Raw genomic sequence first — 12,075 nt, forward strand, 5'->3', positions numbered from 1 at the left:
GTCGAGCTGCTGCTTCCAAACTACAATCAAAATGAAAGCGAAAATAGTTCTTATTTTGTGGTCTTCTATGTTGTGGCCAAAAAGAAAGGCTTTATTGTGTGTTTTTTCCCGTTAGACGTGATAAGTCACGTTTTGCCCCCTGTCCAATCAGAATACTTCCCAATCCCCAGACCTCGGGGTGTGTATTAACTGGCATCTGACGATATGATTTGTATCCCGATACATAGGTCACAATACGATACAATATATACCGATATTAAAGTATAAGGCGATTATTACAATTTTGTTTTTTATATATGACTTAAGCCACAACTAATCTGTAAATGTGTACACCTTCATGAGAACATTATGTATGATTAACATTTTATTGGCATATTTTACACTCAAAACATTGGCTTTAACGTGTCCTGTGCCAACAATTTCAAATAGAAACATAATATCTGCCTGTGCCTTTTAAACCAACTTTGACTTTACTGCAACATGACTTTACTGCAACATGACTTTTGTGCAACATGACTTTTGTGCAACATGACTTTAGTGCAACATGACTTTAGTGCAACTTAACAGAGGTATATGCCTAGAACAACAAATGAATGCAGAAAGTTAGTACTTTCTTTTTAGGTTTTTTGGAAAAAACACAAGCTGGTCAACATGCCCAGGTTTCAGCGAAACTTCTTTTTGTGCAGTTGCAATGTCTCCTGCTGTGGAAAAGACTTTCCTGGTTAAATAAAGGTAATATCACGATATATTGCCAAATAGATTTTTTTCAACACCCCTAACCAGACCTTAAGCGGAATTGAATAAAGGTGAACAAATGTGTTTTCCATGTAAGCCTCAATTCGGAATTACTATTTTCATCTAAACAGCAGAACACTTTAATTCCGAATTTAAAAAAAAAACATGTAACCGTGCATTTGTAGAAGTTGTGAAGAACAAAAACGAGCTGATCAGTGGTGCAAAGGGTTGCGTTAATCCCAGTTCTGTTCACAGGTTGCACGTTTTCTTTGTGTCTCCTCCCACAGTTTAAAGATGTAAAAGGAATAAGGAGTAATGAGCAGGTGTGAGGTATTTTATGTCACCGTGTGTTCTCCAACACCTTGTGACTCCCAAACAGGAGACACGGCTACAGAAATTGAATGGATGCATTTTATTGAAAAGGAATGTTTTCACAGCAAAAAAAAAAAACCCTTATTTTTTGTCATGTTGCTACAAGTAATTCATATGTTTGTCAGAGCAGAAAGCCTGGAAGCAAAACAAAGTAATCTCTCTGTCAGCGGCATTGACTGAAAGCTTTGTTCTTTTGTTGAACACACGGCTCGACTCTATAGTGGTGCTACTCTCCTGCTGTGAGATGTGACGCTCATGAACATCAACCATTACTGGTCACTTTATTTTTTTATTAAATAGTTTTATAAGTGGAGTGATTGATCCAACTGTTAATGTTAGGTTTAAATTAAAACATGATCTATAGATATTTTTGCACATATTTTTTGGACTCAAAGCAAATGTGTGTAGCTACTTTCATCCATCCAAGTATTTTCATCACATACTGTAAGGGTGTCAAACTCATTTTAGTTCAGCGCCCAATACGACCCAGTTTAATCAGAAGTGGGCAGCCGCAATTTCAACTTTAACATGCCCTAGTTTTCACTTTTACATATAAATGATACATAAAGTATGAAAGGCACTGACAATATCCAAGTAATGAATTATTGCACTTTAAATTATCTTGCTTTTTTGACCAGATTTTATCATATTTTTGGTGAAATTTTGTGCAACAATTTGAAGAAAAATTTCACACTCTTTCAACAATTTTAGATAACAAAAAAACAAAGACTGCAGCCATGTGATATAAGCATGAGAAACCTGTAATCATCTCCAAATATTGTGGAGGAATTTATGTATTTAGAAGAGATGAGATGTCTATCACTGAATTAGGTAATAATTTACACAACGATTCATGTTTTCATTTCATTTTTTTCCTCCTGTGGGCTGAATTGGATGCTCTAAAGGGCCGGATCTGGCCCGCGAGCCTTGAGTTTGACACATGCGATATACCATACAACTGTTTAGTAATATGGATATTAAATGTGCCGTCAGAACAGCTTAGATTATAGGGGCGTAAAAAGACTTAAATGTAGACACATGTACAGATGTGTTTATGTAGATGCAGTCATTAAATAGCAGAAAATATGTTTTGATTTGATTTAATTATTCATTTCGATCATGTATATGACAACAGTTTAAAATAAAAAATAAATTAATTAACATCAAGAAATAACAAATAAACAGTATATTGCATATCAAAATTCTTACACATCTCGGTTCACATGAACAAAAAGGAGTAGAAATAAGTATAAACTTATCTAATCCTACCCCCATTTATTTTTTTCCTAACTTAAATGTTCACAAAGTCTCAATTTACTTATAATTTAAAAACTATATTTTGATGTCCTGTTTTAATAAAGGACTAAATTTAATTGGTTTTTAGTTCATTTGGCGTGTTACATTATATATTTTAAAATTAGATAGTTAAATGCCTTAAAATCAACCTAAAGTGCAGAAACCAATTAGCCATCCAAGCAACATGTTCAGACTTCAAAGTGGGGAGATTCCAACTGACTAGAATTTAAGGCAGATTTATTCCATTTAGCAACTTTTACCACAAGAGGGTGGACGAGCTGTCCACACCTACACACACACACACACACACACACACACACACACACACACACACACACACACACACACACACACACACACACAGTCCACCCTCTTAGTCACCACTGACTCTGTGACAGGAAGTGTGAGTGTACGCTGGAATGCTGGCTGCAGTCAACTCACAACATTGCACAGAGAGCAAAAGAGGGCGGGAGAATGGGAACGCGAGGGAGAAAAGGGGGCAGTGCCATTGGACAGAAGCTGATCCTCATCCACACGTTCAGAGCCACACTCCCTTTCTCAGGCAGAAATCTCAGTCAGCAGCTCATGGCGTGTGTGTGGGGACGATATGTTGTTGTCACGTCAAGGTCTCGGGACTTAAAACCTGCTTTTTGAAAACAAATCTGGAACAATAAAGACAATATTTTTAAACGAGAAAGACTGTCGTGTCCTATCAGGTGACTGTCATTCAGGGAGCTGTTTGGGGTGTCGTCGGTAAGTAACCAAACTAATTTTAGAACAACACTGTTGGTAAAGCTTGAAGCTCCTGTGTTTTTCGTTGCTTGTAATGAGAATAAAACAAATCTGACACCTCTCTAATCCAGGAGCTGGATGTGGTGAAGTCTGGAATGTAAGGCATGGCTTTGAAGTTATTTTGGATGTGCCAGCGTGCGGAGTTTTCTGCTAGTCTAAGGGGTGTGTGCATGCTTGATGTTTGGGGGGGAGTTAGTCAAAACTTTCAGCCACTTTGAAACCACAACAAAGACAGAATCCTGTCGTTTTGTAGATCAGGTTAGAATAAATGATGAATACAGCAATGAATGACTGATGCAATTCAGAAAGTGTGGGTACTCTAGCTCTGTTTTAGTCTTTTCTCTTTAAGAGTCGGTGAAGTTGTATTTCAGGAAGCAAAATGCATGAGTCACTTGCACATGTGTGGTCGCTGTGCCACCAAATAAGTTCAGAAGTGGCAAAGCAAACCCTCGGAATGCACGCGTTTACTGTCAAGGATTGTGTGTATTTGCGGCGGGTGTCGGTTGGCCGGTCGCCTGCAGGTCTGACAGGATTGTGGTGAGCGCTTGGTGTCTGCATGCACTTTTCATTGACCTCACAGTGGGTAGCCAATCACTCTGGAGACTCCCACCCACCTCCCTCATTGTCCCTCCCTTGTCCTGCTGGTACTCTACACTTGCATAACCAGGGAGTTTAATCTTTGCCCTCTGAAGGGCGGGTGGCTTAAAAAAAGATAAGGTACTTCTGATCCACCACCATTAAGGTATCACTATTCCACCATTCTCCACTTTCTGGGACCTTCAGTGCAGATTTTGGTGTGCTCGTGTCTGTCCACACACAGGCGATGGGCTCCTGGGCTGGCAGAGTGAACCACTGGTGACCTACACGGTATGAGATTTCAGGCGCTCGGGCTTGTTTTATAACGGAGAGGAATGCAAGGCCACCAAGGCCAGAGGAGAGACGTCAGTCAGTCAACTGAGAGAGAGCTTCAGGGCTTAATTTGAAAATGAGACACTGGTTGCATGACTGGAACACGCTGACAAGTCTGACGAGAGAGAAAAAACTTGAAATGTGTGTTTTATGGCTCTGATTCTTTTTTAAATATTATGTTATTTTTAATAAACTAATTATCCAAACCGATTCTGATCGATATAATGAATGGTCAGCCTTCACCTCAGTTTTTGTTTCTGGGCAAGTTGACCGTTGGTTTCTGAGCCGTATTGAAGCTCTGATAACAGGTCAAATGATCTTTGACTGATGATTTTTAAACAACATTGCAACAATTAGATTATTTAAAGCTGTTGTCAGGACTCATTGCTCAGTCTTACTCTTCATGAAGGCTGTGTTCGAAATGGCACACTCCATACTATGCACTACAAACTCAGTGAGTATATACTGTCTACTATATACTATAAGGATGGTTAGGAGGATTAGGATGATGAGCGTTCCATTCCCAAGATGCATTTCTAACCCATGACAAAAACCTGAATCACATTGAGGCTAAATATCTCATGTTGATTTTCCACCTTTGAAAGTTCTGAAAACATTTTAAGTGATAAAGAATATCAACATGTGGTCATTGGATCCATTAAACTACCAGAAAACACATTTTATGCCGACATTCCGGAGATTTTTTAGAGACCTGCCATTGTGCTGCTGACAAAACTTGAGGTTTACTTCAAAACAAGTGTTAAACTAATGGAGGAAAATAAGAAATGCTTTTGTTTTGAAAAGGGGATGTTCGATTTTTAGCATAAAGCTGGTCCCAGGATGATTTTACACTCCCCTTGCAATGCATCATGGGGCTGTTGAGGTATGATTGGCATGTCCACCGTGCATACTTAAATGTGTCAATATAGTATAAATCCTGATATTTCTCAGCGTACTCGATCTTTTCATACTATCTAATGTGAACACACTACATACTCATTTTGACGTCAGACCTAGTACGAGTTTTACATTAGTATGCAATTTCAAACACAGCCAAAGTCTAAAAGCAACAGTCAGTTTTTCTTACATGACGCAAAGCTCATACTGTGCAAATAATGTGGAAACTGGAGTGATTATCTTTCTTCGTAGCTCTCAATTGATAGTTTTGCATCACGTGATTCAAGAGATTTTAAACATAAGCTGCAATAGTTTTCTGTTGGTGGCAGCATCATTTCTCACAGTGTGAGTGCTGCTCTTATCTATGGCAACTAAATAACCCGTAGAAATGCATCAGGAAATTGCGCATTGATCAAAGCAGCACCAACATAACTCCAGCGGGAACATTGGATCGTTTAGTCTGCAGGTTGAGGCAAGTAAGGATGTTTTTATCTTGCGTATTTATACACATACCAGAAAACAATTTACTATTCAAACCTAGTGTGAACATCTTCATTAATCTGATGTCGTACTTTTTATGTTTTTTTGTACTTCATACTGGTTTGGCATGAACCAGGTAATTAACTCCCATTTTATTGGTTGTATAATCTATAAATAATTGGTCTCCAGGTTAAATATTTGTATTTAAATTAAGAAAAAGTACAAATATCCATCTTTTTTGAGCAGATATTATCGGACTCTGTGATGTCAGTTAGACCCCCACTGTAACAGTATTTACATATTTATATAATATTTTCACTTTGTAGACGGTAGAGAAATTTAAATTGACCCATTATAAATAATGTAATATCAGAAAGACTGTACATTAGAATACCATGCCTAAGAGAATATGAATGTTTGAATTCTGTCATTTTAGCTGAAATAGTGTCACTAACCTCAGTTGTACTGCACAACCCAGAGTCAAAAGTACATTTAAAAACATACTCAGAAACAATGAATAGTGTCTGATTGCTGATTATGGCTGTGTTTGTGGTTATTGTTTCATTGATTTGGTGATTATTCCACTTCAAAGGTTTGTGTGTGAGTAAGTCGCTCAGTCATACAAATGACTTTGATGTTAATTCAAGCATCTCACAAACTGAGAGATGTGTGAGATGTTTTAGCCGTCTCCATCGTGAAGGTTTTATTTTCTTTTTAACTTGAATCATTGTCTCTTTCGGATGTTTAGCATTAGCAAAGTGAATGAGTTGCATACCTGCTTAAGCACCTGGCACGACTCTTATCTGCGTTTTCTCCTCTTATCTGCTTTTAAAAGTATGTCAGCCAACACACAGTGGAGTTCTCAGGAAAAGCCAACCTTACATCATGGCACACGCTCAAATTCTTTATCAATAATCATCATCAGAAAATATTTTGAGAACATTAGGAATAAAGTTAAGACTGCTACCCACAGTATTTATTAGATAAAATCATAGTGTAGGCCTCATTGATCAATAAATCAGAGATCATTTGTTTGAGAAAAAAGGTTTATACGGTTCAAATTGCTGCTTGAAAGTTTTTCATCTTCACTGTAAACAATCCATGTATTGACATTGTTGGAAAAGTGTTGGTGCATAGCATTGTGGGATGGTTGGAAGAATTCATAGAAGTGTTTTTCCTTCAGTCTTACCGTGACAAGTGATTGGCTCGACACCATTTTTCTTGTAGTTTGTTCCCGGTATTCCCTGTGATGTCACCTCACTCCACGAGACATTCTATTTTGCCTGGATTCTGATATTTCCATGTAAACCCCAAAACAAACATTCCTCTTTGTTTTGTTGTTGGGAAATCACTTTGGCACAGTTTTTTTATGGCAAACTGAAAAAATCCCAGTAAGAATGAAGTAAGAACACTTCTATTCATCCGCCTGTGGGACTCCACGTCCCACAATGCAATGCACAAAACTTTGCCAAAAAGATGTCAGATTGATTATGGTGGAGAGGAAAAACGCATTTCAATTTCAACCTTTTACATCTTTTGCCAGGCAGAAGTACATTAATATAAATTGTCCGTCTACTGGACTCCATATCCCACAATGCGATTTGCCAAAATTTTACATCTTTTCTGCCAAAACGTGTCTTAAAAAATGTGAATAAAGGCTGTTTATGGTGGAGAGGAAAACTAACTTTCAAGCAGCAATTTCTTCTTTTTTTTGAGCTAATGATCTTCTATTTATTGATCTATGAGGCCTTCACTATGGATTTATCGTTAAACAAAGGTTCATCAGTTTTAAAATGATTGTACAGGTTAAACATGATGACATTATTGATTACACAGATTATCCAAACACAAACTTTAATGATCAAGACTTTTGAAACCCCAGATATTAGTTTTTTTTCTGTATTTGTCCCATTAATGCTTTATTTTTTAACCATATTTGTTTCAAGAGTATAACACCACTGAAACCCCCTCTCTGCACAGCTGCAATCCCTTCTCTAGTATCTTACATTACTAGTGGCATGTGCCTCCTGTAAAATGGAGGATTGGATTACTGATGTCAGGCACATAATGGAGCGTGATAGAACAAGTCGCTCTTCTGTTTGCATTTGGTGGCGTGTTTTCGGCTGCACAACGTGCGGTTTGCTCTGTTTTCCACTTTAACACGAGCCAAAGGAAGGCTTGAGACAATTCTTGCTCCAAATGTCTATAAAACCAGATCAAAGGCACTCTGTTACTGCCTCAGAAGCTGCTGCCCAGCTGACAAATCATCTTCACAGGGAATTAAAAAAAAAATAAAAAATCTGCTTTTAACACGACCACAGCGTTTGTCTTCTTGCGAGAACGAGAGCGAAAACACTGAGTAAGCTCTTTGTACTGTTGCCATTTAGTCCCCACTGTGTATGTCAGGAATACAAACGCATTGAACAGAAGCTTAGGCAAAGGCAAACAGCAATGATCAGCATTAACCCTCCTACTGCCGCCCAGTCAGTAACCAAGTCTTTTGATTTCACTTTAGCAGTTAACTGTAGGGGAGGGAGACATGAAAGATGCTTGAAGAGCGCACAGTCGACACATTGGAAAGTAGAATTGCAGCTATAATAAAGAAATGGCAGAAGGGCTAAAAAAAAACAAACAAACAACAAAAACAACTCAACAAATGTTGAGAAAAGAAAGCCAAGAAGTGAAATGAAAGGGTCAATAAATAAAAGTAATTCCCATAATAACCTTTTCTGCAGCAGGCTGGTGTTTGATTTCTTAGTCTGACCCACAACGTGTAGCCACAAGCTCAAGGCTCCAAAGTGCCCAGGCCCCCGCTGTGCCGGAGGTCTCACTCAGCGCCTGTCGGGCTGATTAATGAAAGTTGTCACTTCCTCAGTCTCTGAGCAGGTAGTTGCACAGACTTCCACTTACTGCTTCTGTGTGCGCACGCCCCAGAAGAACGCTCACACCTGGAGCTACTCACTTTTGATGAGCTACAACTTTGAAGTTTAGGAGCAATGGACAAAAATGTCTTAGCAGGCCAAGTAAAAGAACAGAACATTGAAACTGAGCCATGCTACCAAAGAACAGCTGAGGATTCATGGATTGATCTGATTTTTAAATTTAAAAATATCAAAGAAATAGTACAACCTTCATATTTACAGCAATATTATTTTTGAATAATATGTTAAAAGGTTTCATTTTTTGAGACATCTGTTCTTCAGGAAATCCACTTTGTCATCCTGACATGTTTCAACTGACAACTGCCAGTCTTTGTCAGAGGCATCTGCTGATCGCTTTGATGTTTTCTTGATTTCCACGTAATAATTCAAGCAAGATTCTTTTTGTCTTTTTTTGGAAACAAAAATAATCTTGCTGGAATCAACATGCAGACGTAAAGAAAACTTCAAAGAAAACATCAAAGCGTTAATGAAACCTTAACGTATTTGTACAACTTTCAACCTTCTTTATACCACACAAATGGTAGAATAAACACTCTTACCTAACAGCTTTCTTCGATTGTAAGGTGTAGTGTACAATCCAGTGTTTTTATATTTGAACACACATTTAATCCTGATTATTTAATATTTTAATCTTTTTTTAATTATGTATGTATCTTTTGTTAGTGTTTCTTTTCAGCTTGTTATACTTTCCACTTGGAGTCACTGTCACAAAAGTAACTTCCCTTTCCATGGGATTAATACATAATGTATCTAAACATATGTGTTCATACCTAAATGGGGAGAAAAAAACAAAAACACAATGTATGAATAGCACAGCCTTTTGTTCTAAGAATAAACTATGAGATGCTTTTAAAGGGATCCTCCACTGTTTTTACAAATGTGGCCTAAAACCTTTGAAATGCCCTTATTAGAAGATTTATGCCTAACAAAACACATTATTTTGCACCATATTTGTTTTATTAACTTTATTTAAAAACTGGAACTATTTTACCCTGTGCGCCGCCATGTTGAAATGACATCATTGGTGACGTAAATCACCCCTTTTAGTCCATTGAGTTCTAAAGGAGGTGAAGCATTCAGGTTTATTTAGCAGCTTTTTCAGTCAAAATGACAACTTGTGATGCTTTGGGTTGCTCTAAAAATCAGTACAAGTTAAGAGAAGAGGAGCAAAAAATCCAGAATCAAACCATTAAACCAAACCTTCAACTATTTCTGACAAGAACACGGTTCTTTGCAGCCGACAGATTCAACTTGGGTCGGCATTAATGAGCAGCAGTCGATCCTGGTTGTCTGTATTTACACGCACGGAGCTCTTTTTCTCTTCTGTATGGAGTCTATGAAACAGCAGAGATGGAACTGACGCCCCCTGTGGTCACAGATTTTTTTCAGGCCATGGATTTTGTTTATCAAAAAAAAAAAAGAAAAGAGGTTTACATTGACTTTTTTTTAACTTTTACTGATTTTTAGAGCAACCCAAAGCAGCACAAGTTGTCATTTTGACTGAAAAAGCTGCTAAATGAACCTGAACGCTTTACCTCCTATAGAACTCAATGGACTAAAAGGGGTGATTTACATCATCAATGATGTCATTTCAACATGGCAGCGCACAGAAAACAGTAAAGTAGTCCCATTTTTAAAAGTTAATAAAACAAATATGGTGCAAAATAATGTGTTTTGTTAGGCAATGATCTTCTAACAAGGACAGTTCAAAGCTTTTAGGACACATTTGTAAAAACAGTGGAGGATCGCTTTAAAGAGCGCATTTTGATATAATCAATCATACTTATGCAAATTCCAGATTTTGTTTCTTTCAGTTAATCTTTAAATCACCTGCTTAAAAGCTTTTATACTATAGGTATTATTTCGTTTAATGTATTAAAAGACAGAAGTTTAGCTACAAATTAGAAAAATGTGTAGATATTTCTATATTTAACTTAAACACAACCTTGTTAAACATATTTTGGTCATTTTTTTGTGTGTAAATTAAAAAAAAACATATTTCAAAAATGAATACATGAGTATGACAATAATTTCACAGGATTCAGACGGTGTTGAGATTATCTTTCTAAACAACAACGCACGTTACATTGGTTATTCAATGTTATGAATAATCAAAGAACTCCTTGTGACTCCATGTTTAGGCTGAATCCTGGACAAAGACCTCTTTCTTCACCAAACCCACGAGTTGAATCTGGTTAAGCTACATGTATTCGTTCTTACAAGCTGCTTGTAAAACATTTTTACCTCACGTTGTTTGCTATTGATATTGTCTGTATCCTGAAGGTTTTCCTTCTCGTCAGGAAAGAAACATACTGTAGATATTTGTGACGTGCCTAAAGTGGACTTTCCATGGGAAGATTTCCCCTCCACGTTGAGGGTTTACTGTTTAAAGGAGCTTCTGTTTCGTGACGCAAAACCGTTTCAGGTTCCACTGAAATTCTACTGCGTATATTAAAAATGTGATACAGAGAGCTGCTTGTTGGCTCACTGAGACCTTCAGGTAATCCTTGGATGCTTACTTGGCACCTGTGAGCACAAGCTCCAAAGTTTCATAATTATATTTTTCATGAAAACTCAGGAGTGTGTGTGTGGGAAGATTTTGTTTAGCTGTTTTTGTTGAGTAGATTTCCTAACTTTTTTTAAAATGTTTTTTTCTTTGTTTGTACAGTTTTGGAAAGCGTTCAGCAGGCAGCCTGCGTCGTGGATGCGAGTGCATTGTCCTGGAACCTTCCGAGATGATTGTGGTGAGTCACAATTTTCCAATTTCTAGCCAAAAGATTATGTTTCGCATTTCAACAATGTTAAAACTACACACTGCTCATCCCACATGGAGAATCTTATATTCTTCTGAACATATACAAATTAATTTATTTTCAAATCCAAATTAAACCAAACCAGAGTTCTGAACAGTGTTAATTTAGTTTTGGTTATAGTCTTTTGACTAAAATGAAACTTAATTTTCATCAGGACTAATTCAGTTATAGTGCAGTTTTAGTCAACTAAAATGAAATTAGTATTTTAGTCGACTAAATCTGTTACAGTTCTAGTCAACTAAAATATAAAGATTCAATTTCCATTTATGAACCTCAAACACAATCAGCTTCCTTCTTATTGGATCACTCACTGGCTTGTCCCGCCTTACGCGCACCAAAAGCAGTTTTGATTGAAAAACTTTAATTTATTTTTTTATTAGTTATCGAAAATATCAATATATTATGATGTAGTTTTCCTTTGCATTTACTTTTTTAAAAAAACTAGTTAGTTATTGGCTCGTAATTGTCACATAAAAAAATGTAGTCGGCTTAAGAATATGACCATAATTTTTAGTCAACAAAATTAACACTGGTTCCAAAATCTAAAAATCCACAAAGAATCGATTCATTTATTTTTAATCAGTGTATTTCTTATCAACTTGTTGGATCTCAAATAGAAGAATCCACACCAACAGACCTGCAGTCACACATACGAACCAAAAAAAAAAAAAAAAAAAAAACAAGCTGCTGCTCACGTGTTTTTGCACACGTACTCGCTCACATGCATTGCTTCGAGATTTGCAATTAGACACACATTCACACTTACGTTCTCGCTCACAAGCAGCTCTGCGGCCGTTGTCATGGCAGCAGTTGGTACGGCAGGGTGAGATTTTAGTGGT

General features: G+C 37.1%; 2 protein-coding genes across 8 annotated transcripts in view; one reads left to right on the forward strand and one right to left on the reverse strand.

Moving 5' to 3' along the window:
• Window positions 1-12,075, reverse strand: part of anxa5a (annexin A5a) — a 1,189,405-nt gene that overhangs the window by 248,859 nt on the left and 928,471 nt on the right. The gene's annotated exons all lie outside the window — the stretch shown is intronic.
• Window positions 1-12,075, forward strand: part of rapgef2b (Rap guanine nucleotide exchange factor 2b) — a 146,859-nt gene that overhangs the window by 63,332 nt on the left and 71,452 nt on the right. For 6 of the 7 annotated variants that reach the window (XM_028458936.1, XM_028458938.1, XM_028458941.1 and 3 more), the window contains exon 5: window positions 11,092-11,167. In XM_028458936.1, the coding sequence (XP_028314737.1) occupies window positions 11,092-11,167 (76 nt within the window). Of the gene's footprint in view, window positions 1-2,896; window positions 3,157-11,091; window positions 11,168-12,075 lie in introns of those variants that run through there. The other variant, XM_028458943.1, reaches the window with a different exon arrangement.

The sequence above is a fragment of the Gouania willdenowi genome, chromosome 10 (assembly GCF_900634775.1).
Source record: "Gouania willdenowi chromosome 10, fGouWil2.1, whole genome shotgun sequence".
Classification (NCBI taxonomy): domain Eukaryota; kingdom Metazoa; phylum Chordata; class Actinopteri; order Blenniiformes; family Gobiesocidae; genus Gouania; species Gouania willdenowi.